This window comes from Delphinus delphis, chromosome 15 (genome assembly GCF_949987515.2).
Source record: "Delphinus delphis chromosome 15, mDelDel1.2, whole genome shotgun sequence".
Lineage (NCBI taxonomy): Eukaryota > Metazoa > Chordata > Mammalia > Artiodactyla > Delphinidae > Delphinus > Delphinus delphis.
This window is the reverse complement of record NC_082697.1, coordinates 58,034,494-58,060,799: the sequence shown is the minus strand read 5'-3', so window position 1 is coordinate 58,060,799 and position 26,306 is coordinate 58,034,494. Positions and strand designations below refer to the sequence as shown.

At 50.5% G+C, this 26,306-nt stretch overlaps 1 protein-coding gene across 4 annotated transcripts in view; it reads right to left on the bottom strand.

Moving 5' to 3' along the window:
* CLEC16A (C-type lectin domain containing 16A) overlaps positions 1 to 26,306 on the bottom strand; it is a 209,942-nt gene that overhangs the window by 27,884 nt on the left and 155,752 nt on the right. For all 4 annotated transcript variants that reach the window (XM_060031745.1, XM_060031747.1, XM_060031746.1 and 1 more), the window contains exon 21: positions 24,468 to 24,632. In XM_060031745.1, the coding sequence (XP_059887728.1) occupies positions 24,468 to 24,632 (165 nt within the window). The remainder of the gene's footprint in view (positions 1 to 24,467; positions 24,633 to 26,306) is intronic.

The window sequence follows — 26,306 nt, the reverse complement described above, 5'->3', positions numbered from 1 at the left end:
CCACAGCAACACTGTCTGGGGGGCAAAAACCAGGAAACACCTAAAACGCCCAGCCAAAGGAATACGTGGATCCACACTATGGAATATTACACAACCCTGAAGAGGAATGCGCGAAATCTATACGCATTAACACAGGAAGATCTGTGATTCACAGTGGTGTCTGAAAAGCAGGCTGCAGAAGGGTATGCAGAATGATGATTCTGTTTAGGTTAAAAAAAAAAAAAAAAGAGCAGCCCAAATCATAAGACAACCACAGATCCATAAGCCCTTATCCTAAACCTTTGAGGCTGGATGTGTTCTAGACTTTAGACCCTCAGCTGGGTCTTAGGCAGCTAAAAACCAAACCTATTAAATTTCTGCAGGAAAAAACCAAGTCTATTCACAATAAATGGTATCTGCAAGTCTTTTTTTTTTTCTTAGCATTTATTTATTTTTCGGCTGCTTCGGGTCTTAGTTGCGGCACGGGGGATCTTTCACTGCGGCACTCGGGCTTCTCTCTAGCCGTGGTTTGCAGGCTTAGTTGCCCCACAGCATTGGGATCTTAGTTCCCTAAGCAGGGATCGAACCGGCATCCCCTGCATTGCAAGACTGATTCTTAACCACTTGGACTACCAGGGAAGTCCCTGCAAGTCTTATACATAGCCTATAAATAGTTCAGGGCAGGTTTTGCCCCCAAGTGGGTTATATAGACTCCTTTGGTGCTCAGGGCTGTGTGGATTTCAGAACTGCAGGGAAGGGCTGAGGCCCTGCGCTGCCCACTGGCTATGGTGCACATATGGGTGCAGCTGCACAGAGAAGGTTCTGGAAGGAGATGAGCCAAACCGTGGACGTCCAGGGAGTGGGGGGAATGCGGAGGAGTGGTCAAAGGGGACTTAGGTCCCGTTTGTAACATTTTATTTATTTTTTTAATAAAGAGTCAATGCATGCATTTCTTGGGTAATTAAAGATTAGGGAAAAAAGAGAAAGAGAATAAAAAACAGAGAAAGCACAGATAAGAAGTAAAGTGAAATATTAGTGATGGTTTTTTTCTGGGGTGGAGGGACCATGGTGCTCTCTTCTTCTTGTAGCCTTACAGTTTCCACTGACAATTTTCTACGTGCATGCGTTAACGCCACAGATGCATACAAGGGGCCTGCAGCAACAGCAGACACAGGACTGCTTCCATCCATTCCTGTCATTGCCAGCTCATCCCCAGGGCCCTGGTGACATTACAGGGCTGAGTCCCACTCTCCCTGACTCACTGCCACCACCACCCCCTTTCGCTCGTGCTCCGCTCGGCTGCCACACCTCCATCACCATGAAATACGGCCCCTTCCTGGGGCGCTACTCACATACTTGCCACTTTGATTCATCATCTCTCTTACTCTCTCCGTCCTTTATTTTTCTTTGGCCTTTGACTGCTTTTTGGGAGTTTATCATATTGAACTTTTATCCCTTTCCAGGAAACCCTGTTCTTTTCTTCTTCCCTTTCACAATTAATAAATAATCGTAAGAGCACTTCTTTGGACAGAAGCACATCCTGCCTCCTAAACAGAACTGCTGGAGCGTCTCTTTTGGGGATCCTCCAGGCCTGTGAAGGGCACATCACCCGTCACTAGAAGGAGAGCATTTTGGTCCATCACTGCCATGCGTGGGGGGAGGGTGCCAACAGTGTTTTCAGTATCTGAGCTGCTCTCCATCCTACAAGACTGCTGCGCTTTCACAGCTATCCTCAGAGAAGGGACGGGAGGATGGAGTACCGGGCTGGCGGGTCTAAGTGCCAGGGTATGGACAGGGAAATAGAGGTAAGGCGAGTGCGAGTGTGGGCTTTGGAAACAGACATGTTCAAGTCCCAGCCCTGGGATGCTGACCTCCTGTGGAGCCTTGAGCCTTGGATTCCCTGAGTACAATATGGAGGAAAATAATCCCTACCTCATGCATTGTTGTGAGGATTAAATGAGAAGAATACATACAACCATGCTTGGCATAGGGGCTGATATATAGTAACTGCTCAATTAATAGGAGCTGGCATTATTAAGTCATAGCACTAGGCATGGCTCTGAGCCAGGGCTCCAGACCCCCTCGCCAGTTTCAACCACACAAAAAGAGGAGCACAACTAGCCCTAAGCATCTCCAAGAAATAACGTGGGGCATTTAGGATCAAATTTTAAAAGTCACTGGAGTGAGCTGGAAAGAGTGGCTGACGTGTCATCTACCAACAGCAGGAAGTGACCTGCAGAGCGACCAGCAGGTAGTATTCACCTGTTTTCTGTCTCAGATCTACAACGCAAATGAACCCTTGCTACTTCAGAGGTTTTCAACAAATGCTTGCAGCAGTGATTCTAATACCTACTTTCTTTCCCAGAAGTCATGATTCTGAGGTCAGACCACAATCAACAGAGATTTCTGGAAAGGTATGAAATGCAAACTTATCTCATAATTTACAGGAAAGGGAACAGGAGGCTATTTTACCAGCAAGAACAGAGTCATTTCTTCAAAGTCAAAAAGAAATGGAAAAAAGGCAAATTTTAGGGAAGAGGAAGGGTGCCAGGTGAGACTGGATTGCATGAAGGTTTCCAAATTATTCCAGAATGTTTTGCGGGTTCCAATTTCTTTTTTCACAGTTGGATTGCTTGAAGGAAAATGTTGCATAAATCGGACTGTTTTATAATTAAATGGGACACAAATGAGATAACCTGGTCGTCAGAAAAAGATGACAACTTTGTGAGTCCTACTAGTTTAGAACTCGTTTTAAAAATACAACACCTTTATTGAGGTGTAACTCACCTAACTGTATAATCTATACATTTAAAGGTATAATCCAATGATTTTTAGTCCATTCAGAGTTATGCAGCCATCACTACAATCAATTTTAGAACATTTTCATCCCCTGTGTAACTAGTTGTGAATTAACTTGGGGGTTACAAACACATGTATCCCCGACTATGCTGAATGAGCCCACCACCTGACCTTTTCAAGAAACTCCCACTCCAGATTCTGCCATCTGTTCTGTGAGTATTATAAAATGTTTCATTCTTCACATCAGGTTCTGCGCCAAGAACTATCCCTTCCAACAGAATTCATCAGAAAAATGTCCTAGGTCCAGTTTCTCCTTCCTCTTCACTAACGAGGGGAGGAGCTGTTGCTGGGGGCCTGGGGCTAAACACCTTCCTGGGAAGCAGGACCAAGGTCTTGGGCCCCACTTATGTGGCCACGGTGGAAACTGATCACAAAGGGGAATTGTGTGTCCAGCCAAACTGGCAGCAGGTGTCACATGGACAGTAATGTTTTTATTCCTTGAGGATCTGGGCAGCCTGTGGGACCAGGCATCAACGGCTCTCCCATCTGTGTGGGCTCCTGTCTGGGATGGATTCCTACCCTCAGGAATCCTGTCCAGGTCAGATCCCTCTGTTGCACACTGTCCCAGCTCTTGGCCGGTCCCTTCAGGGCCCCGATCACGGTCAGTGTTCTGGACTATCTATGGCATCCACATGGCCTGGGAGCTCCAAAAGGACGGATCTGTTTTGCTCACCCCTGAGTCCACAACGAACAATGTCTAGCATGTAAAGGGGTACTGAAGACTTGTTGGCTCCATCCATCCATCGATCCATCCATCGATCCATGCACCCATCCATGCGTCCATCCATCCACCCAATGCTTTCTAAGCAACACCTATATACCTCCCGGTACATCTCCAGGAGAGCTGGGCATTTAGCAGTAAACAAAACAGTGTCTGCTGTCTTGGAGCTTACAGTTCAATAATGGGATGGGACAGGATTGGGGGGGTGGGGTGGGCAGATAATGAAGAAACAGAAAGTGTTGGGAGGGAATGAATGCGACGAAGAGAGTTAAGCAGGGCAGGGGGCGTCTGGAGGGCTGGGAGTGGGGCACAGGATGGTCAGGGAAGACCCCTCGGAGATAGCGAGGTCTGAGGAATGAGACAGAGGACAGAGCCAGGCAGGTACCTGGGAAGACAGTGTTCTAAGCAGAGGCCAACCCAGTGCAGGTGCTGCAAGGTAGGGGCATCTGGCACAGTGGAGGCTCAGCTGAGGCCCCTGAGGCTGCCTTGGAGTGGCCAGGGGACAGTGGGAAGAGGCAAGGTCAGTCTTAGGAGCAGCAGAGGGAGCAGACTGTGGGACCTCCGGAGCCACTGTAAGGAATTTGGCTTTCGTCCTGAGTAAAATGGGAGACAGTGACGGATTTAAGCAGAGGACACACATGATCTGACTTACACCTGAAAAGGATCCTCTCTAGCTATGGTGCTGAGAATACCAAATTGGCCATGGAGAGAAGCAGCACGACGGATTTTGAAGGCCAAGGTCAGGAGGCAGCAAACAACCTCCGGAAGGCCAAATCCCCAAATCAGGCAATGGGCCTGGTTTTATAAGTGAAGGCCCCGCCTGCTCATTTGCATATTGTCCTGCGAGGCTGCAGGTGGAGCCTCCTTCTGACAGACATCACACGCCCCTGTAGGAAAAGTCAGTGAACCCCTGGCCTAGGATACGGGGCGCAGTGGTGAGAGGGGACTGGATCGGGGCTGCACTTCCCGGACAGTGCCTGGGGCTGGGTGAGCTCTGGCCCTGGAATGGAGAAGTGGTTTGTCTCCAGCTGCTCTACGTGAAGACATGTTTTCGGCCGCATATTCCTTCCAGCTAAGTGTGGGTCATGGGATCCCGTGGGCAGCCCAGCCTGGGGCCGGCCCCTGGGGCCGGCTATTTGTGGTCATTTAGTGGGCAGCCTTTAGCTCCCCCTGCTTGAAGCCCATCAGTGCTTCCCTGGGTCCTCCGAGGAAGTCCAGGACAGTCAACAGGCACGGGGGTCATCTCCTGCCGCCTCCTGCCTGCATGGCTCAGGCTGCTCGCAGGACGCACATGCACACCATGGTTTTTACAGCCTGGGTACTGCCGCCTGCCCGGGACGCCCCACATTTAACCTAGCCCATCTGTCAAGACCTCCCTCAGGAGCCCTCCTTGCCCTCCAGTTCTGGGAGGGCCGGTGCCCCTGTCCTGGACTCCCACACCATCATGCATGACCAGACTACACAGCAAGAGTGGGTAAGGCGTCATCTTCCTCAGGACACTGTGAACTCCCTGAGGGCAGGGTCTGTCTAGAACCTTCCACTCCCCAGACTTGGCAGAGCGTGGCGCAGGGCAGTGCTCATAAGGTTTCTCGAAAGTGGGACAAGTTTGAAGAATTGGCCTCTCCTGAAACTGGGCCCAGGGTATCGAATACATCCTGCTCCTATACCAGACCCCCTGGTTCCCCCAAACTCGCTAAGCAGAAGCTGCTCTGATGGAGGAGAGCTCCTGACTAAGCACCCCGCAGCCTGCCAAGCTGTCAATCCATCTCTAGGCGGCCACCGAGGCTGCTGGCCCATGGAGAAGGGACCTCGGTCATGCTGGGCCCCGTGTCGTGCAAACCCATGGTAGATGCTCGGTGAGCATTTGAGGGTTAAAGGAATGACAATCAGGACACAGCATTTGACCCCAGTGGTCACCGAGAACCCTCTTGTAAAGCCACCTAAAAGGACTTCGTCTCCGATTGTGTTCTCAAGACTGGGTGGACATTTGAACGAGCCAGGGCGAGTCACCGAACACAGTGACCCTCGCCTCACTCTTTTAACTGGGCTGCACTGGGCATGGACACTGGGGCTTCTCAAATGCTCTCCAAGGCGATTCTAGAAACACGTAGCCAAGATGGAGGGCACAGGGGTAGGCTGGCTTGGGCCAGGGCCTCAGGCGGGAGAAGATCTTGCCTGGGCTGGGACTCCATGCTTCCACAAGGGCTATGCCTCTTCCCCGGGCACCGTGGGGGCAGTGCCTGTGTGCCTCTCCAGCTGAGTGTAGGGGTTCTAGTCGACTGACTTCCTGATCACCTAGTTGGCCACCCCACGGAAGATGCGGAGGTACAGGACCGTGGAAGGACAAGCCCACGTGCCTGGAGGACCAAGGAGCTGAGCCGAAGGCTGTGCTGAGCTGAGGAGGCCCCATGACCCCAGTGCTGGTGGGAGAATGAGGCCACTCTCTAGCCTGAGGCTGGAGGGACGCCCTGGGATGCTGGACAGTGCACTCGGCCCCCTTGGCTCCTCAGGCACGGCACCACTGCCCCTCATTTGGATGTGCTTCCTGACGGAGATTCAGGGACGTGCTTACTCTAAGGTGGATGAAGTGAGGTGGAGAGTCAATCAACTGAGTGGTTTGCTGAGCAAGTGCCACATGCTGGGGACAGGAGACACTTTCAAGGCACAGATTTGAGCTTCTGGCTGTTTGCAGATTTGAGGCCAATAACTTAGAAGGAATTCTCCTCCAGCGGGCTTGTTAGTTATGGGGCTCTGAGCCTTCTGGCAGGCCCCTGAGCCATGTCAGTAATAACAAAGATAGGGAATAAGAGTAAAAACGAGAACATAGAAAGTGAGGCTATGAGCTGGAGTCAGAGTCAGGCAGAGGTAGGATGGACACCCGTGCGGCTGACTTGCTGTGCAGGTCCAGGTAAGTTACTTACCCACCCTGAGCCTCAGAAAACCTCAAATGCAAACTGAACACGTGCCTACCTCTCCCCAGGAGGTTCTGAAGGTGAGATAATGAATCCGTGAACATGCGTGGAACAGACCTTGAAGCACAGAAGGTGGACCATTGATGGGGAGCCAGTGGAGCCTGCCCCCCTCACTCTGTGGCTCAGTCCCTTCCTGACTCGGGGCCCCCGCACATGCTGTTCCTACCTGGAACACCCTCTTACCTCCCCATCCAGTTTATCCAATGAAACCTTCCACTGTCAACACGCACCACCTACTCAGGGAAGGCTTCCCCGATCCCCATTAGAGAAGGCCAGGTTCCCCATCATCAACCAGTTATTTACTGGTAGGATTCTATGAAAAATGCCTACTATTCTTATAAGATTGCAAGCTCCATGTGGCAGGGCCATACATGTCTTGTTTGCTCATGGCTGTCACCTCAAACCCAAGCACAGCGCCTGGCACACAGTGGATGCTCGATAAATGTTTACGGAACAAAAGAATGAATGAAAAGGTGAACTCCACTGCTTTCCCCAAAACCCATCCATCTTTGTGGCTTCACAAAGGCAAAGAGCTAAAGAAGTCCCCAGACTCACATCGCTGCAGGCCTTGACTATATTCTGCCAGCCCCAGAACTTTCCAGAAGGTTTCTAAATGTATCCTTGACCAGCAGACCTTAAATTTCTACTGCAGAGGCTTCTGCTTGGCTGGTGCACCAGCATTTTCCATTGCAGGTCGGCACCTTACTATATATTTTTAAAGAGTTCTGGCTGACAGCCAGCCTGGGCTACAAAAGGTAGGAGAAAAAGCTGTTGATACATCACGCCTATTGGGCAAATGTCAATTGGCTCGAGGAGACCTAGACAACCACTTAGTGCGGCCAGCCAAGCACAGGCGCCTCAGGCCTGATTTATCAGCGCGCTCTCACAGGTGTGCTCAGAAAACCCTTCTCGGCCTAGTAGTGGGAACTGGAGCTCAGGAACCACGTGTGAGGGGACATCACGTGTGAGTTGAGATCACGGTGTCTCAGCTTCCACCTGTGACTCCTCCAGGGTGAGGCCAAGAATTTCTTCAGGTCCCCAAGCCCTGAGCAGACTGTGGGGTGAGATGGCCTTGGAGTGACCGACAACACCACGTAGTCACTGTGTGACTTAACCTCTGGGCCTCAGCTGCCTCACCTGTTAGGTGGGGATGGTACAGGGCCTTCCCCTGCAGGCTGCTGTGACCCCTGAGTATGGAGACACCTAGCCTGAGGCTAGCAACGTGGCGAGCCTCAAGAAACCCTCTTCAGTGCTGCCCGAGCCGCTGAGACATTTCAACCTCAGAACGGCTCAGCGGGGCAGAGATCCAAGCACATTACTGCTTCTTGGAGGTGCGAGCTGGCTGGTCACCTCGCCTCTCCAGCCTCAGTTTCTCCATCTCCCCCTCCTCGTGGTGTTGCTGAGATCACGAGTGGGAAATGCTCTGCCAACCCTGAGGTGCTATCGACGTGCGGGGAGAGCACCATCCTCAGGGGCAGATCTGCCACAACCTGGCAAGCTGTACCCAAACCCATCACCGACCATGCCAGCTAAGGGCGTACCCCCGCCCGCCTGGCTCCCGGCTCCTGGGTGGACCCCAATGGCCCCCGCACCGCCGTCTCCAATCCACTCCCCCCCCCAGCTGCCACACAAGCTCAGACAGACATGAATCAGGCGCAGCCCTCCCCTGAGCGCTCAGTATGAAATCCACACGCCCTCCCCAGGCCGGCCCCCTCCCACCTCGGCCACCTGCTCCCCGACCCCCGCACCTTACTTCCTGCATTCCAGTGCATGGGTCTTGTAGGCAACACCCCTGTAGTGACTGCCCCCAGGATCTCTAGCACAATGGTCACCCCATTTCTATGTGTGCCTCCCCACGTGGCCGTCAGCCGCAGGAGGTGCTGTAAGAGTGCACGCCGCCTACGGGGGCTCCTTCTTTGGTGGCTCTATCAGGGAAGCTGCCCAGAGGTGCCCTTGCCTGGCAGAGCCTGAGGGCATTGGGGAGATTACATGCAAGCTCCCTGTGGAGTGGCCTGGAGGAGCTGGGCCAGCTGCCCTGCGAGGGGTGGGGGGGCGGGCTGCTCGAGCCCTCTGGCTCCCCCCAGCCCCTCAACAAGCAGCTGTTCAGATACTGGGACAGCGTGAAGCACCCACAGGGCTGAGCTGCCCCAGTGAGGCAGGTTCTATCATCAGCCCCATTTGACAGAAGAGGAGACTGAGGCTCAGAGGCCTTACGGAACTTCCTGACATCACACAGCTGTTGATGGGCAGGTACCGAGTTAAACCCAGATGGGCCGACTCCAGGACATGTGCCCCTGACTTCCTTGTGGCAAGGGCTCCCTGGCAGGGACGTGGCAGGTTTGAACAGCATGGTGGCACACACTGGTGCCCAAATGCTGGTATCCTTTAAGTGGCTTGAGGCCAGGAGCTTCCTGTGGGTGTCCCAGCTGGCATGGAGGGCCCCTCTGCTGACAGTGGGGCCAGGAGTCAGTACAGGGTGGTTTCCGCATTTGCTCTCTGCTCAGGGTGGAGTGAAGAGATCAGAGAGGGGACGATGAGTGGGCCACAGCCTCCCCCAGGCCCGGGCACTATTACAGGGCACTGGGATGCTGCTCTGAGTGGGTGGACATCTCCCTTGGGCATCGGGCAGGAAATCTGGCACACACACACACAAAACGTTTTTCCAAAACACCTAAGATTTTATAAATGTCAACTATTTCAGAACATTCTCCAGTTTACTAAGAGTGAGGGGGCAGGGGGAGGTTTAGGGGAGGCTCCATCGCATTGACAGGGACCTGCTAGATTCAAGAAGCTGGAGGGTGCATGGGACCCAGCATCTGAGGCCCAACCGTAGCTGATGAAGTCGACATGCTCAGAAAGCCACAACAAAGGGCAGCTTTACCCCAGAAGCACCACGGAGGCTTCAAGTCAACATAGCAGGAAAGGAAAGAACACTGAGCAGGAGATAATCTCTTTCTCAGGAAGCAGGTAGAAGCATTAGAAAGAGCAGGAGTCTGAAACCAGGCTCAGTCTCTCTGGGATATGGGGCAAGTGACTCTGCTTTTGACTTCTGCTTGCCCATCTGCAAAAGTGGGATTAGTCACAAGACAGTTTTCACATATTTACCTCCTGATTTTCTGTAAAGCAACTGGCCTAGCGCCTAGCACATAGCTGGCATTCAATAAAAGGGACTTTTATCCTGGGGCCTTAAAAAAAACCTGTGACGCTAGAAGTACGTACCACACGCACCACGCACCTGAATTTTTATCAACTCACAAATATTTCGGGGGGAGTCACTGCAAAGCGCAGTCTGAACTTAGTATTTCACACAGTTAAAGTGTCTACTCTCAAATCATGTTGTAAGGATGCAGCTTTCAAGGACTTGAGTTCACAGCAGGCAGAGACAGGGACAGAGTAAAACAATTCATCAGCCCCAATTTGATGGGCTTTGGAATGTTTTTGTGATTACCCTGGGGCTTAAAGGAAGCAGGCTCCTTAAGTGTGAAAGATGTCACAAAGCAGCCATTCCCATTATGCTGGGATAATATTGACTTCTGGCCCTTTGGGGATTTGAGATGTTAAAAAAAAAAATACTGTGTGTGTGTGTTTTTGGAGAAAAGCACACTTATACAAAATGCCATGGCTGGACAGCCACAAATAAAGGAAGCTGTATTTCAGTCATGGGATGCTGGCTACAGACAGAAAAGTATCCCAGAGAGCCGGACCCTCAGCAGGGGTGCCAGGAGGTAGGGGCAGACCCCACTGGTGGCTCTGTCCTGCCACCACACTCTGTCTGTGACAACAAGCCATGGGTGCGCCGGCCCTTGGAGACCCCTGCCAGCCCCTGGGAACTTTCCCAATCATCACAGCTCCTGAAGGCCTCCTGGACAGAAAAACATCCACAAGTAATGAGGATTTTCCTGGGTCAGAAGTTGGGATCATCAAAATGCCCTTGTTAAATACACAGAGAACATTCCGAGAGAAACTGAGGCTCCTTGATATTCTGCCTGAAACTAGCCCTGTGGCCGTCCACCCACCCACTTCACTGGTCACCAAATCCTGCCAGTTCCACGGCCTAGCTATTTCTGGACTTGCTTCATGTTTCTTGCCCCAGGGAAATCCTTGTGCAAAGGGCCAGGGAGGCGCTCCTATTTGTTAAAGACAAAAAATTGGCCACAACCTAAACATCCAGCAATGGGAGACTGGCTAAATAAACAACAGTTTGCCCACATGACAGACTGCTCCGCAGCAGTCAAAAATGAATGAGGGCACTCTTATGAACTCACACAAAACAAAGGCAAGACATACTGCTGATGAAAACAGCATTCATTCAGGTTAAAAAATAAAAAGACAATATAATACTATAGTACAAGTATAGTATGTAAATGCCCTGAAAAGGTATCGAAGGATATATACCAAGCTGAGGAAGAGGGCACCTCTGTGGAGACTTGTTCTCATCCATAAGACGGGCACAGCCTCAAACTGCACCGGTGGTGAGCGCCAAGGGAGGGGCTGAGTGCGCTTCGCTCCTTTCTGGCACCCCCGTCTCCCCTGCCCTTCTGACTCCAGTCAATCAAACCCCAAGCCCCCCGACTCATAACTCCTCTTCCTTAGTCCCTTCCCTATTGCTTCCAGGGTAAAAGTACAACCCTTCGGCAGGCCCGGAAGCCCTTCACCCTCTGACCCTGCCTAGCTTTCCAGGCTGTGCCTAGTCACGTCTCACGGCTGTGACATCAAATGTTACCCGCTCCCTCAAGCCTTTGCACGTGTTAGCCCCACCATGCCCGCCTCTCTGCTCTGCACGACCTGTTAATAGGTCCTTCTCCCTGATCTGGTCCTCTTTATATGTAGCTCTGCACAGCATTTATTTACTTCACGAGAGACCTCAGAAAGATCCTCCCTTTCCTGACCCTAGTTAGTGTATGCATCATGTAACTTCCTTGGAATGTTTAAAGTCCTTAAAAAAAAAAAAAAAAAGCCAGTTCTTCCCTCACCTGCCCCCCGCCCCCAATTCCTTCTCTCCTGGTGGTCTCCTACCCTGGCCCCTAGGAGCTGCCGTGCTTTGAGGGGGCCGTCTAGGGCACAGAGGAGAGGACAAGTGGAAGACCCAATGACTTAGGCCTCTGTGAACCTGTGAGTGCTATTATTGTGTCCCGTCCCCACCTTCTGTTCTGGTTCTTCTCCTGCTTTGCAGGTCCTCGTGAATTAACAACTCTCCTTCCAGCCGTCTGCACACTAAGCAATGCCGCTTACTTGGCATCTCATCCTCTTAGATCTCAAGGTGGGCACTATGACTGATTCTTGGGAAGTGGTAAAGTGGTTCTCAAACCCGGTTCCAGGGGGAACCCTGGGGTTCCTCAAGCTAGTTGGGAGACATTTTAAGGCAAAAAAAAAAAAATCAAATCAAATCAAAGTGGTCTAGAATTCAAAGGGCTAGAATTTTCTCAGTTTCTGAGTTTTATCCCACAAACGAGCCTTCGATCCTTAGCATTTGTAATCACTTATCTGCTAATGATAACTTGCAGTTAATAAAACAAATGACTCAGCAGAAAAAAACATCAATGGGAAAAAGCTTGGAAAGTTTCTTCAAATAACTTTATGGACTTTCCCTTTAGACGTGGAGACTTGCATCCACAGAGCACTGTCACATTCTCTGCTGGTTTCTGTGCTCCTGGAACGGGAGACAGCGATGGTTCCCAGGGTTCCTGAAGCACACCTGATCCTCAGGGGTTCTGCCACCGGATAACCTTCAGGACTGAAGACACAGGGGTTTGTGGAGTGGGAAGCCGACGGGCCAGGTGCTCCCCTTCTCCAAGCTCCGGTTTCCTGGTCAGCACACTGAGGAAAGGCGCCAGCCCCACAGGGCTGTTGCGAGGCTCAGTGGGAACTGCCCGGCTCAGGCAGGCGTGGAGTCAATGATGGCAGCCAGTATCTGGTGCAGGGTATGTGCTGGGGCCGGGGCTGCAGGGGACGTGTCTCTGTTTGTCTCTGGCCCTGGCTCTGCCTCTAGAGCTGTGGGACCTCAGGCAAATCATGTGACCAGAAATCTCATGGCCCTTCTGCAGGGGAAAGGAAACTCTGCCCTGGTGTTTTATCAGCACTTGATAAAAGCCTTTCTGAAATGAGCAAATCTGTACAACTGCGGGGGTTTTTTTTGGTTATTTACAGCAGGAGGGGCCCCTGGATTATTAACTTTGTGCAAACTGATTTAACGTGTAGAAAGGGAACTTATTTGGGGTCCCAAGGGTCAGCCTTGACTAATAACAACGACCATAAAAAGTACTGAGATAACCTTTAAAGCACCCTGCACATGGGGAGGCAATCGTTCCAGGTACTTATGTGAATTAACTCACTTTATGCTCACGGGAGCTTAATGAGGTAGGTGACATTTCCATCCTCTTTTTTTTCCTTTTTAATTGTGGTAAAATACACATAACATAAAATGTACCACCTTAAATATTATTTAGCACACAGTTCAGTCGTGTTAAGTACATTCACACTGCTGTGTATCATCCCCATTTTTTATATGGATAAACAGGCCCAGAGGGGTGACTAACTGTCCCAAGGCCACGTAACGAGGATGAGGTGGAGCCAGGACTTGAACCTGACTGTCTGTTCCAGGGCTGTGCTAAGCCGCCTCCTTCGCTGACTCTCACCTGGGCAAGCACTGCTGCTGAGAAAAGAAACCCCACAAAGGATGAACAGAAAGAACAATGGGGCAGGACACCGGACAGTCTATCCTTTCTATCTTTTCTTGGTACTTTTCCATCCTTCCAATTGTTCTGCAATAAACGTACTTCACTTATACTAAGAAGTCCGGAGTCGAGAAGTGACAGGAGCTGCGTTCTGGGCGCGGGGACAGGCATGCACACGAGTAGCTGTGCTGCTTGCTCTGGAACACGCCTGCCTGTCCTGTGCTACCAGCGAGGCTGCCCCGTGTGGGCCTGCCTGAGCCCACAGAACGATCCAAGGTGTAGCCAAGGTCAAATGGCAGCGTGAAGCTGGGGTTTTGGTCTCTTCCCACACCCCACTGCCTGGGCTCCCAAGCTTTTCTCTGCCGGCAACACACTCCCTGATGCACTGTCATTGCCAGAAGGCTCCAGGGCACCCAGCTGCTTCATCATCTGAGGTGGGTAATGACCTCAAGAAGTGAAGCAACACTCAGTTCCTCGGAACTCTGTTCTCCTTCCAGCCTCCGCGCCCCCCGGAAAAGCCTGTCTGGAGCACGATGGCTGGCTCTGCCTACTGAGTGCTCATTTCACAAGAGGGCTCCTCAGACAAGTGCTGGTGTGTCTACTGGGAAAGTGTCTGTCGGGGGGTGCACATTCCAGGGGGAAACACTGTGGGCCCTGGTTTGGAAACGTGGTTCCTTCCGAGGCCTGTGTGCTCCCAGCCTGGCAGTATCCTCAGGCTCTCTCTTCACAGCTGCCCTGGGGACACCGAGAAGCAGTCTGGCAAGCAGGAACCTCATGGACTCAGCTCAGCCACTTGAAGACTGATCTCTTAGACACAATTGCCAGACAGCTTTGAAAGAAGCACAAATCCTGCTACTTTTGCTCAGGCAGGATTCTGAAATCTCGTTTCTGCTTTTTGTTCGTGAAAGATCAGGAACAAATTTCTACGAGGATGGCCTTTGAGTGACCCTGACCCCTAGCCTGGTTTGGAAGCGGTGGCTCTGGGAGAAGAGTGTCTTTCTGCATCACAGCTTTGCAGGTTTGTCCCTGATCCAGTGGAGGCAGGCTTGGAGTGGGAGGACTCGGGAGCAGGTGTGTCACACAGAAGACAGGGATGCGGAGTGATCTGCCTGGGCCAGGGCCACCCAAGAGTCCCCTCTCTCCTGAGGCTCTGTCCTGCCAACCTCTCACATGGCAGAGCCGTCAGGTGGAGCTGCTCAGCCATCACCAAGCCAGCCTTGAAGCAAGTGGTCTTCAGAGGCAGGAAGTGGAGGTAGGGATCTCGGCCACGCGTGGGAGCTCTGTGGGCTTGGTCTGAGCCTGTTTCCTATCTGTACAGCAGAGCAAGTGCTACTTGCTTCCAGAGCTGTGCGGAGGATAGAATTAATGTATACAAAGTGCCTGGCACAGTTAATTCTTCCAGTCAAACTGTACCCCACACTTCCAGAAACAGAGGACTTTTCTGTCTGAAACATGCTGAGGGTTGGAGCCAGCAATGTGATTCTGCCCAATACCACTGAGGCCTCAGGTGGGGAGAAGTCACTTCGGGAGCATCAAAACTGAGTCAGGAATGCAAGGGACTGGCGGTGGTGGCAGTGGGGGCTCAGGGTGTGACCTGGGCAGGCCTGTGTTCAAAGCCTTGCTGTGGATGGGTATCGGGTGTGTGTGACCTTGGGTGGGTGGCTTCCTCGTATGTAGAAGAGGAAAATGGTAAAACTTCCTTCTGAGGCAGATCAAATGAGAACCCTGCATAAAGTGCTTAGCAGCTCTATATATTTTGCTTTAAATAAAAAAAACAAAGACCTCTTGGGGTCAGATTCAAGTTTCTGTAACTCACCAACCCAGTGGCCCGAGGCTCTGACCAGGGAGCTGGTGGCTGGGAGGGGTTGACATGGGACTAGGGAGACTGGAGCGGGGAGGGGAGGGCTCTCCTCCCCATGTGGCTCCAGAAAGGGGCGAGCTGGTAGGAGAGAGCTGGCTCCAGTTTTATAATTAGAAACAAGAAAAATAACAGGCCTAAATAATTAGTTTCTGGAGAACACTGCCATGAGATGACATTAGCACCTAGTATGTTCTCCCCAGGGGAGAAGTCAGAACTGAGGTCTATGAATTAAACATTGATTTTTTTCTCCCTTTCTTTTTCTTTTTTTTTCTTCCGGATGTCAGTCGAGGCTTTGTGGTCAGCTGGGCTGGCACTGTAATCTTGCATCCTTCCTCAGTTCCTCAGCTGCCAAAGGCTGGCTCTGGAACCGCACTGCCTTTCCACGGAACTATTTAGTATTCTGGGTCAGTGACTGATAAGGCCGCTCTGTTTGCCTTTGACAAAGATCACACCTATGGAAAGCACAGCGCTCGCCCTCGTGCTCAGTGATTCCGATGTTTGCCCAGAGAGAGATGGCACCCTGAATCCAGTGGGATAAGAAGTGAGGGAAGCTGACTCTCCCACTGGCACCCCGAGCCCCTACCGACTGGGGCCGGAGCCAGACCCAGGTGCGAGCGAGGCAAGTAAGTCACAGTCTGCTGGGAACAATTCACCCGTCCGAGCCTCCAGCTACCAATCCACGTCCCCACCCGCCTTCGCCTTCGACAGTCACTGAGCACCTGCTTGCTCATGAAGTGTCAGCCATCGAGGGCAGGACGAACAGGGCCCCAGAACCTTCTATCCTAGCGCAGGGCAGTGATGCAGACAAGAAGACAAGTGGGCAACTTCAGTGAAAGGTGAGGGCTCTGAAGACTGTGGGAAAGCAGCTCCTCAAAAAGTTAAATTCCTATTCGACCCAGCAATTCCACTCCTAGGTAGATGGCCCAAAAGGCTGAACACTGGTGTTCAAACAAAAACTCATACACACACACTCGTAGCAGCACTATTCACATTGGCTAAAAGGTGGAGACAACCCCCATGGCCACCAACAGGTGTAAGAATGGATAAATCAAAGGAGGTCTATCCACACAATGGGCTGTTATTCGGCCACGAAAAGGGATGAAGCTCTGACATACGCCACAATGTGGATGAACCTCCAAAACATCATGCTAAGTTAAAGAAGCCAGAAACAAAAGGTCACACATTGTAGGGTTTGTATGAAATATCCAGAAGAGATAAATCCAGAGACAGAGTGGATGAGTGAGTGCCAGAAGCCTGGGGGGAGCGGGGATGGGGAGTGACGGCTTAGTGGGTACAGCGTTGACTGGGGCTGAGGAGAATGTTTTGGAACTAGTAGAGGGGATGGTGGCACAAGACTGTTAAGGTACTAAATGCCACTGAGTTGTATACTGTCAAATGGTTAATTTCACCTCAATTGAAAAACTAAAACCCAGCTGCTGCACAGAGGGGGACTGGGGTGGGCGGGGCCCCTGGGGAGGCCTCCGAAGAGGAACGTGAGCAGAGCGCTGAACGCTGAGAAGGCACCAGCCTCACAGAGGGTTTCAGGCTCCAGCCACAGGGCAGCGCGAGGACAGAGGTCCTGAATAGGACGCGCCTGGCCCTCGCGAGGTGCAGACAGAAAGCCAATGGGGCTGAAATGCTGGGTTGTTTTATTATCTGCAAAGAGAGCCCAGGACAGAGAAGAGAGAGGAGCTGATTGTGGAAAGGGGGCAGGGGCCAGACTGCAACAGGACTATCCTGAACAGGGTAGAGGGCAGTGAAAGAGGCAGACCGTCCTTTCCCTGGAGCTAAAAGGCTGGTGGGAGGCAGCTGACTGTCCTCAGCTGGGGAAGGGTCACTTTTTTAAACATGTCACTGAGCCCTCGTCAGTAAGGGCCAGTGGGTGTCAACCTGCTTGGCTGTCCCACTCCAATCCCCGTAACACGCTGGGTTCTAAGAGCCCTTCTGTTTGGGTAAGAATTAGGAAGGGCCTGGGTAGGACCCGAGCCAGAGGGACGGTGGTGTTCTGTCACCAGCCCTCCCACCCCCAGGTGAACGCCTGTGAGCAGCCTCTGGGCCAGAAGGAGCCCAGAAGGGGTCAGGAAGGCCAGAGCCCCGGCCCGTGGACTGCAGCCCACTGCCCCCTGATGCCCAGGCTTACTTCCGGGAATAGCCTCTGCTCTGGGGTCTGCTGGTCCACGGGTGTTCATGGGAAGACTGCACTGTGGGCTAGTTTTCAACACCCCGCCCTGCCTTGGCAGATTCTGGCAATCAGCCGTCACCGTGCGTCAGTGGAACAAACCCTCGAGGCCACCAGCCATGGAGCACCGCACCTCAGAGCCGGACCCTAGAGCCGGCCGCGCCTGCCCGCCAGGCACGCCCGTCACTGCTGACCCCTCCCTCCCCGGCCATGCGCACACCGGCCTCTGCCCTCGTGGAGCTGAACATTCTATGGGGGCGAGAGCCATAAACATAAAGCCGGCCAATAAACAGAATTTGTGGTTTCTTTCCAAGCCAAATGGAGGAAGAAAAATATACCAAAGTGGCTACTCGCCTATTAGTCCTGATTTATATTCTACTTTAATATCTCTTCCAAGGAAATGAAAGGTATATTTTCATCAAATATAATCATGTATAGCTTGGAAAGGGGGAGACAAATGGCTCTGTGACAATTACTTGGACCTGCAGATAAAATTGGAAGATGTGTCACAGTAGAGCTGCCTCTTCCCGCAATCTCCCAGAGGCCGGTGGCCAGCACTGTTTCTTCCCCTGTGAACTGTTCCCAGGCAGGAGCAAGGATCCCACCCGGCCTGGGATGTTGCAACAGTGTGGCCTATGGCAAGGGACACAGAGCAATACCCGGATGGCGGCTATGGGTGCCACAGCATTGGAGGCCAAGCTGGGCCGGGCTTCCGATGACCCCTCCAGCAAACTCTGAGCAAGGTGAGCGCGATGAAACTGACGTGCAACCAACCCAAGTCTTATCACCCGGGTGCCCGGGACGCACATCTCACTCTCTTTGTGACAGAAGTTAAGCCGAGGAATGCTGCTGAAGATCTGGGGGCTGCCGTTCCCTCGTGTTCCCTTGTCAAAGTGCCTCAGCCTAAACCACCCAACGTCTGGGGCCCCTGTGGGAATTGCTCGTCTCCGTGGTGTCCGCACAGGGAGAAGGCATCTGGCGGGATCTGCTCTGAGGCTGTGCGGAGAATAAGAACAAAGCCTCACTCCTTACGCAGTGAAGACTGAATGAAGGTACCGTGCTAGGCGCTGCGGTACAGCGGTGAAGGGGACACTCCAGGTCCCCGTGGAAGTGACCCTCTCCATGGGGGAGGAAGGTACACAAATACGTCAATTAGGTACGGAGCCCCAGGGCCACGGAGAACATAAACCAGGCTAATGATGCGGGGGGGCTGGGGGTGGGGGTGGGGATCAGGAAAGGCCTCTCTGAGCAGGTGGCACGCAGACTGAAGCCTGAGTGATTGGCAGGAAGTAGCCACACACAGATGTAGGGAAGAACATTCAATGCAAAGGCCCTGGGGCAGGAGAGAGCACAGTGAGTTAGGGTAGTGGTTCTCAAAGCATGGTCTGGGGACCCCTGGGGGGCGTCCCAGGGTCAGAACTTTCATAAAAATAATGTTGGCATTTTCCTTTTACACTCATTCTCCCAGGAGTACACAGAGGAGTTTTCTAGAGCCCAGGCTCTCACAACAGGTTGAAAGCAGAAGCAGATACGAGAATTCTGCTGTCTTCTATTAAGCCAGATATTAAAGAGACTTGCAAAAATATAAACTTTTTTTGTTTTGGAAAACAGTGATTGTTCATAAAGAACTATGTTATTTATTTTTACATAGGATGGCTTATTATTATTTTTTAAACGAATAAGTAAATATTTAAAGTATTTCTCAGTTTTAATTTCCAATACCTGAAATATCAATAAACATGATCCATACAAACTGAAGCTCTGTGAGTTCCTCAATACCTTTCAAAGAGTATGAAGGGTCCTGGGACTTCCCTGGCGGTCCAGTGGTTAGGACTCCGAGCTTCCATTGCAGGGGGCGTGGGTTCGATCCCTGGTGGGGGACTTAAGATCCCACATGCCATGCGGCCAAAAAAAAAAAAAAAAAGAAGAAGGAATCCTGAGGCCAAAACCTTGAGAAGCGCTGACTTGGAGGAGCAGCAGGGGTGGTACAGCCAGGGCAGGGACAGCACGAAGGCGGGGGTGGCTGCGTCTGAGAGGCCAGCTGGGGCCCATCCCACAATGATCACACAAGGTCAGAGCGAGAGATCTGGATTTTGTTTCGGGCGCAACGGGAAGCGTACTGGAGGGCTACAGGCAGGGGCAAGATATGACCTGACTTATGTTCTAGAAAGATGCCTCTGGCTGCATGGAAGGGAGGGAACGAGGCTGGAAGCCAGGGAACGCCGCTGATGCTGCTGCCACAATCTAGGAAGAGATGCTGGTGGCGGGGGAAGATGGTGGGGTGTGTTCTGGAGGCAGAGCAGCCCTGTGGGTGTGGGAGAGCAAAGGGAAAACGAAGGATGACCTCAAGATGCTGGGCATCTGCGGGGCCAAATCTGAGCTAGCAGGTGGTGAGGAGCGGGGCGGGCGGGTTCCTTTCCCTCTCTCGAGTCACGCTAAGGCTCACTCTTCAGGTCACATCTCTGGCCCAGGCGAGGACAGGGGGGCAGCGAGCCCTCTTCACCCAAGGCCCCAGAGCAGCTGCCCTCCGGGGCACAGCTGAGAGAATGTCCCCACCACCAGGGGCTGTCGAGGGGGAGACACTGCCAAGGGGTGGATGGCTGCGTTCAGGTGCCGCCTTTGACTTCCACAGTCCCAACTGGCCCAGCGTCACGTATCCCGACCCTGGGACCAGCAAGAAGACACTGGGCATTCCAGCTGTGCCCCCCTGCCCACTCCCCAACCCGTGAGGCAGCAGGCCTGGGCCACTGTCGGCACGGTGACACCCCCAGCACTGGATAACCTCACTCTACCCCTGGAGCCCAGGCAGGATGGGAGAAGTAAGTAATTGCAAAGCCTTCTGCAAACAGAGGGGTGGCTATGCAGAGACATCCGGCTCTGTTTATATTTACACTTGCCTTGTTCCAAAGATGGGGGAGCGGAAATAAGGACCAAGCTTTTCTCCTTAACCCATTAGTTCCTGAGCTCAGAGAAGCCCTGATGACCCTAAAGAACTGATTTCTTAAGTAATGTCATCTTAAATGTCAATTATATTTCAATTTAAAAAATTACAAAGCGGTCCTTATACAAATGTTATAATAAAATTACAACTGTGTGTTTATTGATTTTTTTTTTTTTTTGCAGTACACGGGCCTCTCACTGTTGTGGCCTCTCCCATCGCGGAGCACAGGCTCCGGACACGCAGGTTCAGCGGCCATGGCTCACCGACCTAGCCGCTCCGCGGCATGTGAGATCTTCCCGGACTGGGGCACGAACCCATATCCCCTGCATCGGCAGGCGGACTCCCAACCACTGCGCCACCAGGGAAGCCCACAACTGTGTGTTTAAAAAAAAAAAAAAAGGAAGAAAGAGATGATTTCTTACCAGGCCAGTGTGTATTTAGTTAGCCTAGACTCATGGTCATCATTTATATTTACTTAGCAACCATCTCTACAGGGCAGAAAGCAACCTGGAGAATTTTTAACAAAGAAGCCTCCAGACCCCTGAGCAGGCAGAATCATCTCATATTGCATGGCTGAAAACAGAGGCAGGGCTACAATCAGTCTTGTAGCCTAAGACTGGATTTAAGAATGAAAGCAAGATTGCTTTGGCTATTTAGGGTCTTCTGTGTTTCCATACAAATTGTGAAATTTTTTGTTCTAGTTCTGTGAAAAATGCCAGTGGTAGTTTGATAGGGATTGCATTGAATCTGTAGATTGCTTTGGGTAGTAGAGTCATTTTCACAATGTTGATTCTTCCAATCCAAGAACATGGTATATCTCTCCATCTATTTGTATCATCTTTAATTTCTTTCATCAGTGTCTTATCATTTTCTGCATACAGGTCTTTTGTCTCCTTAGATAGGTTTATTCCTAGATATTTTATTCTTTTTGTTGCAATGGTAAATGGGAGTGTTTCCTTGATTTCACTTTCAGATTTTTCATCATTAGTGTATAGGAATGCAAGAGATTTCTGTGCATTAATTTTGTATCCTGCAGCTTTACCAAATTCATTGATTAGCTCTAGTAGTTTTCTGGTAGCATCTTTAGGATTCTCTATGTATAGTATCATGTCATCTGCAAACAGTGACAGCTTTACTTCTTCTTTTCCGATTTGGATTCCTTTTATTTCCTTTTCTTCTCTGATTGCTGTGGCTAAAACTTCCAAAACTATGTTGAATAAGAGTGGGCAAACGGAGCTGGAGGAATCAGGCTCCCTGACTTCAGACTATACTACAAAGCTATAGTAATCAAGACATTATGGTACTGGCACAAAAACAGAAAGATAGATCAATGGAACAGGATAGAAAGCCCAGAGGTAAACCCATGCACATATGGTCACCTTATCTTTGATAAAGGAGGCAGGAATGTACAGTGGAGAAAGGACAGCCTCTTCAATAAGTGGTGCTGGGAAAACTGGACAGGTACATGTAAAAGTATGAGATTAGATCACTCCCTAACACCATACACAAAAATAAGCTCAAAATGGATTAAAGACCTAAATGTAAGGCCAGAATCTATCAAACTGTTAGAGGAAAACATAGGCAGAACACTCTATGACATAAATCACAGCAAGATCCTTTTTGACCCACCTCCTAGAGAAATGGAAATAAAAACAAAAATAAACAAATGGGACCTAATGAAACTTCAAAGCTTTTGCACAGCAAAGGAAACCATAAACAAGACCAAAACACAACCCTCAGAATGGGAGGAAAGATTTGCAAATGAAGCAACTGACAAAGGATTAATCTCCAAAATTTATAAGCAGCTCATGCAGCTCAATAACAAAAAAACAAACAACCCAATCCAAAAATGGGCAGAAGACCTAAATAGACATTTCTCCAAAGAAGATATACAGACTGCCAACAAACGCATGAAAGAATGCTCAACGTCATTAATCATTAGAGAAATGCAAATCAAAACTACAATGAGATATCATCTCACACCAGTCAGAATGACCATCATCAAAAAATCTAGAAACAATAAATGCTGGAGAGGGTGTGGAGAAAAGGGAACACTCCTGCACTGCTTGTGGCAATGTGAATTGGTACAGCCACTATGGAGAACAGTATGGAGGTTCCTTAAAAAACTACAAATAGAACTACCATATGACCCAGCAATCCCGCTACTGGGCATATACCCTGAGAAAACCATAATTCAAAAAGAGTCAGGTACCAAAATGTTCATTGCAGCTCTATTTACAATAGCCCAGGGATGGAAACAACCTAAGTGCCCATCATCAGATGAATGGATAAAGAAGATGTGGCACATATATACAATGGAATATTACTCAGCCATAAAAAGTAACGAAATTGAGCTATTTGTAATGAGGTGGATAGACCTAGAGTCTGTCATACAGAGTGAAGTAAGTCAGAAAGAGAAAGACAAATACCGTATGCTAACACATATATATGGAATTTAAGAAAAAAAATGTCACGAAGAACCTAGGGGTAAGACAGGAATAAAGACACAGACCTACTGGAGAACGGACTTGAGGATATGGGGAGAGGGAAGGGTGAGCTGTGACAAAGCGCGAGAGAGGCATGGACATATATACACTACCAAACGTAAGGTAGATAGCTAGTGGGAAGCAGCCGTATAGCACAGGGAGATCAGCTCGGCGCTTTGTGACCGCCTGGAGGGGTGGAATAGGGAGGGTGGGAGGGAGGGAGATGCAAGAGGGAAGAGATATGGGAACATATGTATATGTATAACTGATTCACTTTGTTATAAAGCAGAAACTAACACACCTTTGTAAAGCAATTATACCCCAATAAAGATGTTAAAAAAAAAAAAAAAGAATGAAAGCAGTTGCAGGCAGTGGGTGGCAGCGTGAACTGGGGCACTTTTTCCAGAGTGCATGTTGGGACTACATATATTAAGATGAAAAAACCTCCCCTTTGACTCAGCAGATCCACCGCTGGGAATTTATCCCATAGACACGTGAGATTTGCACACTTACACAAAGATACCCCGAGGAGGTTCACTTTGACAATGGAAGAGCAAGACACTGGAAATGACTCAAATGTCCATCAATACAAAACGTTATAAAAGACTTTTTTGTTCCGTCCATATGATAAAATACCACACAACAGTGCATGAGCGTTAGGTCGACTGACATGTGCTTACACGTAACACTGACTTGTCAATACGTGAAAACAGCAAGATGTAGCATCACACATATGGTATAACCCCGGGCGTAAAGACAGACAAGCAAAACATTTCTGGAAGGAAATGCAAGAAACTGTTAACCATGGTCACTTCTGGGGCCAAGTAGTCTTATTTTTCATTTTATCATGTCCTGTTTGGGTTTAAAGAAATCATATGCTTATGGTATATACTATATTTCTGAAATGAATTAATCAAATCAAAGAATGAAATCAGAATGAATCACGGGGTGGAGGGGAAACAGGGATCCTTGTTTGGGTCAGGTTCTTTTCACTAGATTTTGTTCTTAAATGTATAACTGCTTTTGAAAACATTTTGCCACATTTGCAATTGAGGTTCGAAGCCCTAACTGCGGAGAAGTGAAGTTGCAGGGGACAGCTCGGCCAGTTTTCTGAAGCTTTGTAACCAAGGGCAAGGTTGTCTTTCGAGGGGTTGGGATGCATATGGATTTACTTAAAGCAGACATGTCAGAACAGGAAGGGGGAGCCTGCCGGCCCTTCTGGAGAACCAGTACTTTCAGCTCCACCAGGCGACCTTGAACTTTCTATTCATGCTTCTCTTTTGGAGAGGCAGGGAGGAAAGTTAGAGATGCGCTTCGGGGAAAGTGGGAAGACAGGCTCCCAGAAAGAAGAGAGTGGCAGCCGCCCCAGGGGCAGCGGGACCTTCTTCTGAAGTCTCACTTCTTCAGGGGCTTAAACAGGAACTGCACACACTAGTTCTTTCTAGTCATCCTACATGGAGGAACTGACTCTCCCACAACCTCGTTACTAATAATCTAAAGTAGTTCCAAGAAATTTCCAAGAAATTTTTAGCCTTAATTCTGAGAAGTTCTTCCACACCCGCAAACAAATCTCTGGAAAACCAAACCCCGGCGGCAGAACACCAAAGAGAAAGCCAAGATTTCTTTCTGGGGCTTGTGTTTAATCTTGTGTAGCACTTTGATAAGTTCTAAGAAACGGGGTTTCTGAGAGGGGAAGGAAAGCCTACACAGGCTCAAGACAGAGAAGGTCCTGGAACCACCCCTCTCCCGCTCCCCGGAGGGGACAGGAGGTGGCACAGGGTGGGGGCCGGCTTACCTGGCACCTTGTCCACCGACGCAAACACAGAGCGCTGTACTGTGGGGTCGCTGCTGCCCCGGCGGCACTGGTCGTAGAAGCGGAAAGGCAGGTGCTGGGTAGAGGACGAGCTGAGACCAAACCCCAGGACTTCAGTTGTCGGCTGGATCGGGAGGTCCAGGAGGGCTACGTTCAAACAAACCCGTGGTTCAAGCTCAGCACGTGCGTGGGATGGGAATGTAGGTGACAAGATTTTGGGTGGCACGGCTGTAGCAGGTGTGGCCACATCCCTGCCAGGCACATCCCTCGGACAATGCCAAGCAGGCAGCCAGCAGCCTCGAGCTGGGGAGACCAGCGTGACACCAAGGGTCCCGCCTGAGGCTCATAACACAAGCAGTGCCTACAGAGTGGTTCAGAGATGAACGCCAGGCCCATCTTCACCTCGGATTCTTGGCTTCCATACACTAAAGACCCTACCAAGGCTTAGCCCTGGGTACAGTTTCAGACCCCAAAGCAAACGGGGCCAATTCTGCTGTGAAAGTTCATAAATCTATGCGTGTGGGGAAGAGTGTGTGAGACAGAACTTACACGCACGTGTGCCTGTGTATTTATGAGTGTGTGTGTCTCTGTTGCTGTCCTCTCTTCCACGCAGAAATCTCACGATACAGCAATTTGGAGGGGCTTTTTAAAATCAATGTGAGAAATACCCAAGGCGTTAGTTCTAACAGCCACTTTACGGCATAATTCTCAATTTTCAAATGAAATATTTAGCCTTGATGCCAGCTGTGAGAAATTGCTTTACATTAAAAAAAAACAAACAACCCTCTGGAAATAAATCTTAAGAGAAAGGACTGAATGATTTAAGTCACTTTGCACATTACAAAATGCTTCTGTAATGATTTTGGAGGCCAAGTTTCAGCTAAGTGAGAAATAAGATGAGGACTATATGGGATGCAAGCCTGCGCAAATCAACGGGGCACGTGCAGGAAATGACTGAGTTCGCGATATCCAGAAACCCTGCCCTCCAAGTGTTTCTTTTTAGGTGACCCCTCGAGAACGCTCCCCTTCTCTCCCAGTGGACTGGAAAGCCTCCCAGTGACCACACCAGAACGACCACTGGTGCTTGAGCTGAAAGGCACTGGTTTCTTGTGAAAGGCTGTTCGTGATTTTAGGAGTTGACAGAACGCCTTTTCCCCGAGGAGGACGCTGTGCCTTCCACCCTGATGAAGGGAATGCCCTCATTTCAGTGCCCTCACTTCTAAGAAAGCTGGGGTCTTCCTGACACTGGGCGGTGTAGGGCCACCTCACAGATTCACCACAGTCCCGGTGCAATGTGAAATAACACTTCCGAATCCAGTGCTGGGTTACGGCCCCTCACCAGGCAGGGCTGCCTCTCATGAGAGCTGGGAACGGAGAGGAGGAAGGGATGGGCTTTAGTGTAGGAAGTTCTGTGTTTGGGTTCTGCCAACTAACTGCCTGCGTGGCTGTGGGCAAGTCACTGAGCCTCAGTTTACTCTTCTGTAAAATGGGCAGAACAGGCCCTACTCATCTCAAGGGTTGTTTTAAGGGTCAGAGGTGGCAGAGGAACGTCGAAGCGCTTTGCAGGCATACGCTAGAGAACGTCCGTGTGCGGGAGGGAGAACCGTCGTCCCACACTGACAGCTGCCTCTTGCCTGGGAGGGAGGGCTTGCCTCTTCCAAGCAGCCCTAGACTTGTAGAAACCAAACACTCAAGGTTCTCCATTCTCTCACCAAAACACAACTCATTCCTGAACCATACGTTTCCTCTTCTAGAGGAGTCACAAGGGTTCTCAAGGTCAACGCGAGAGTCATGCTAATGGCCTGCGGCAGCTGCTGCCCC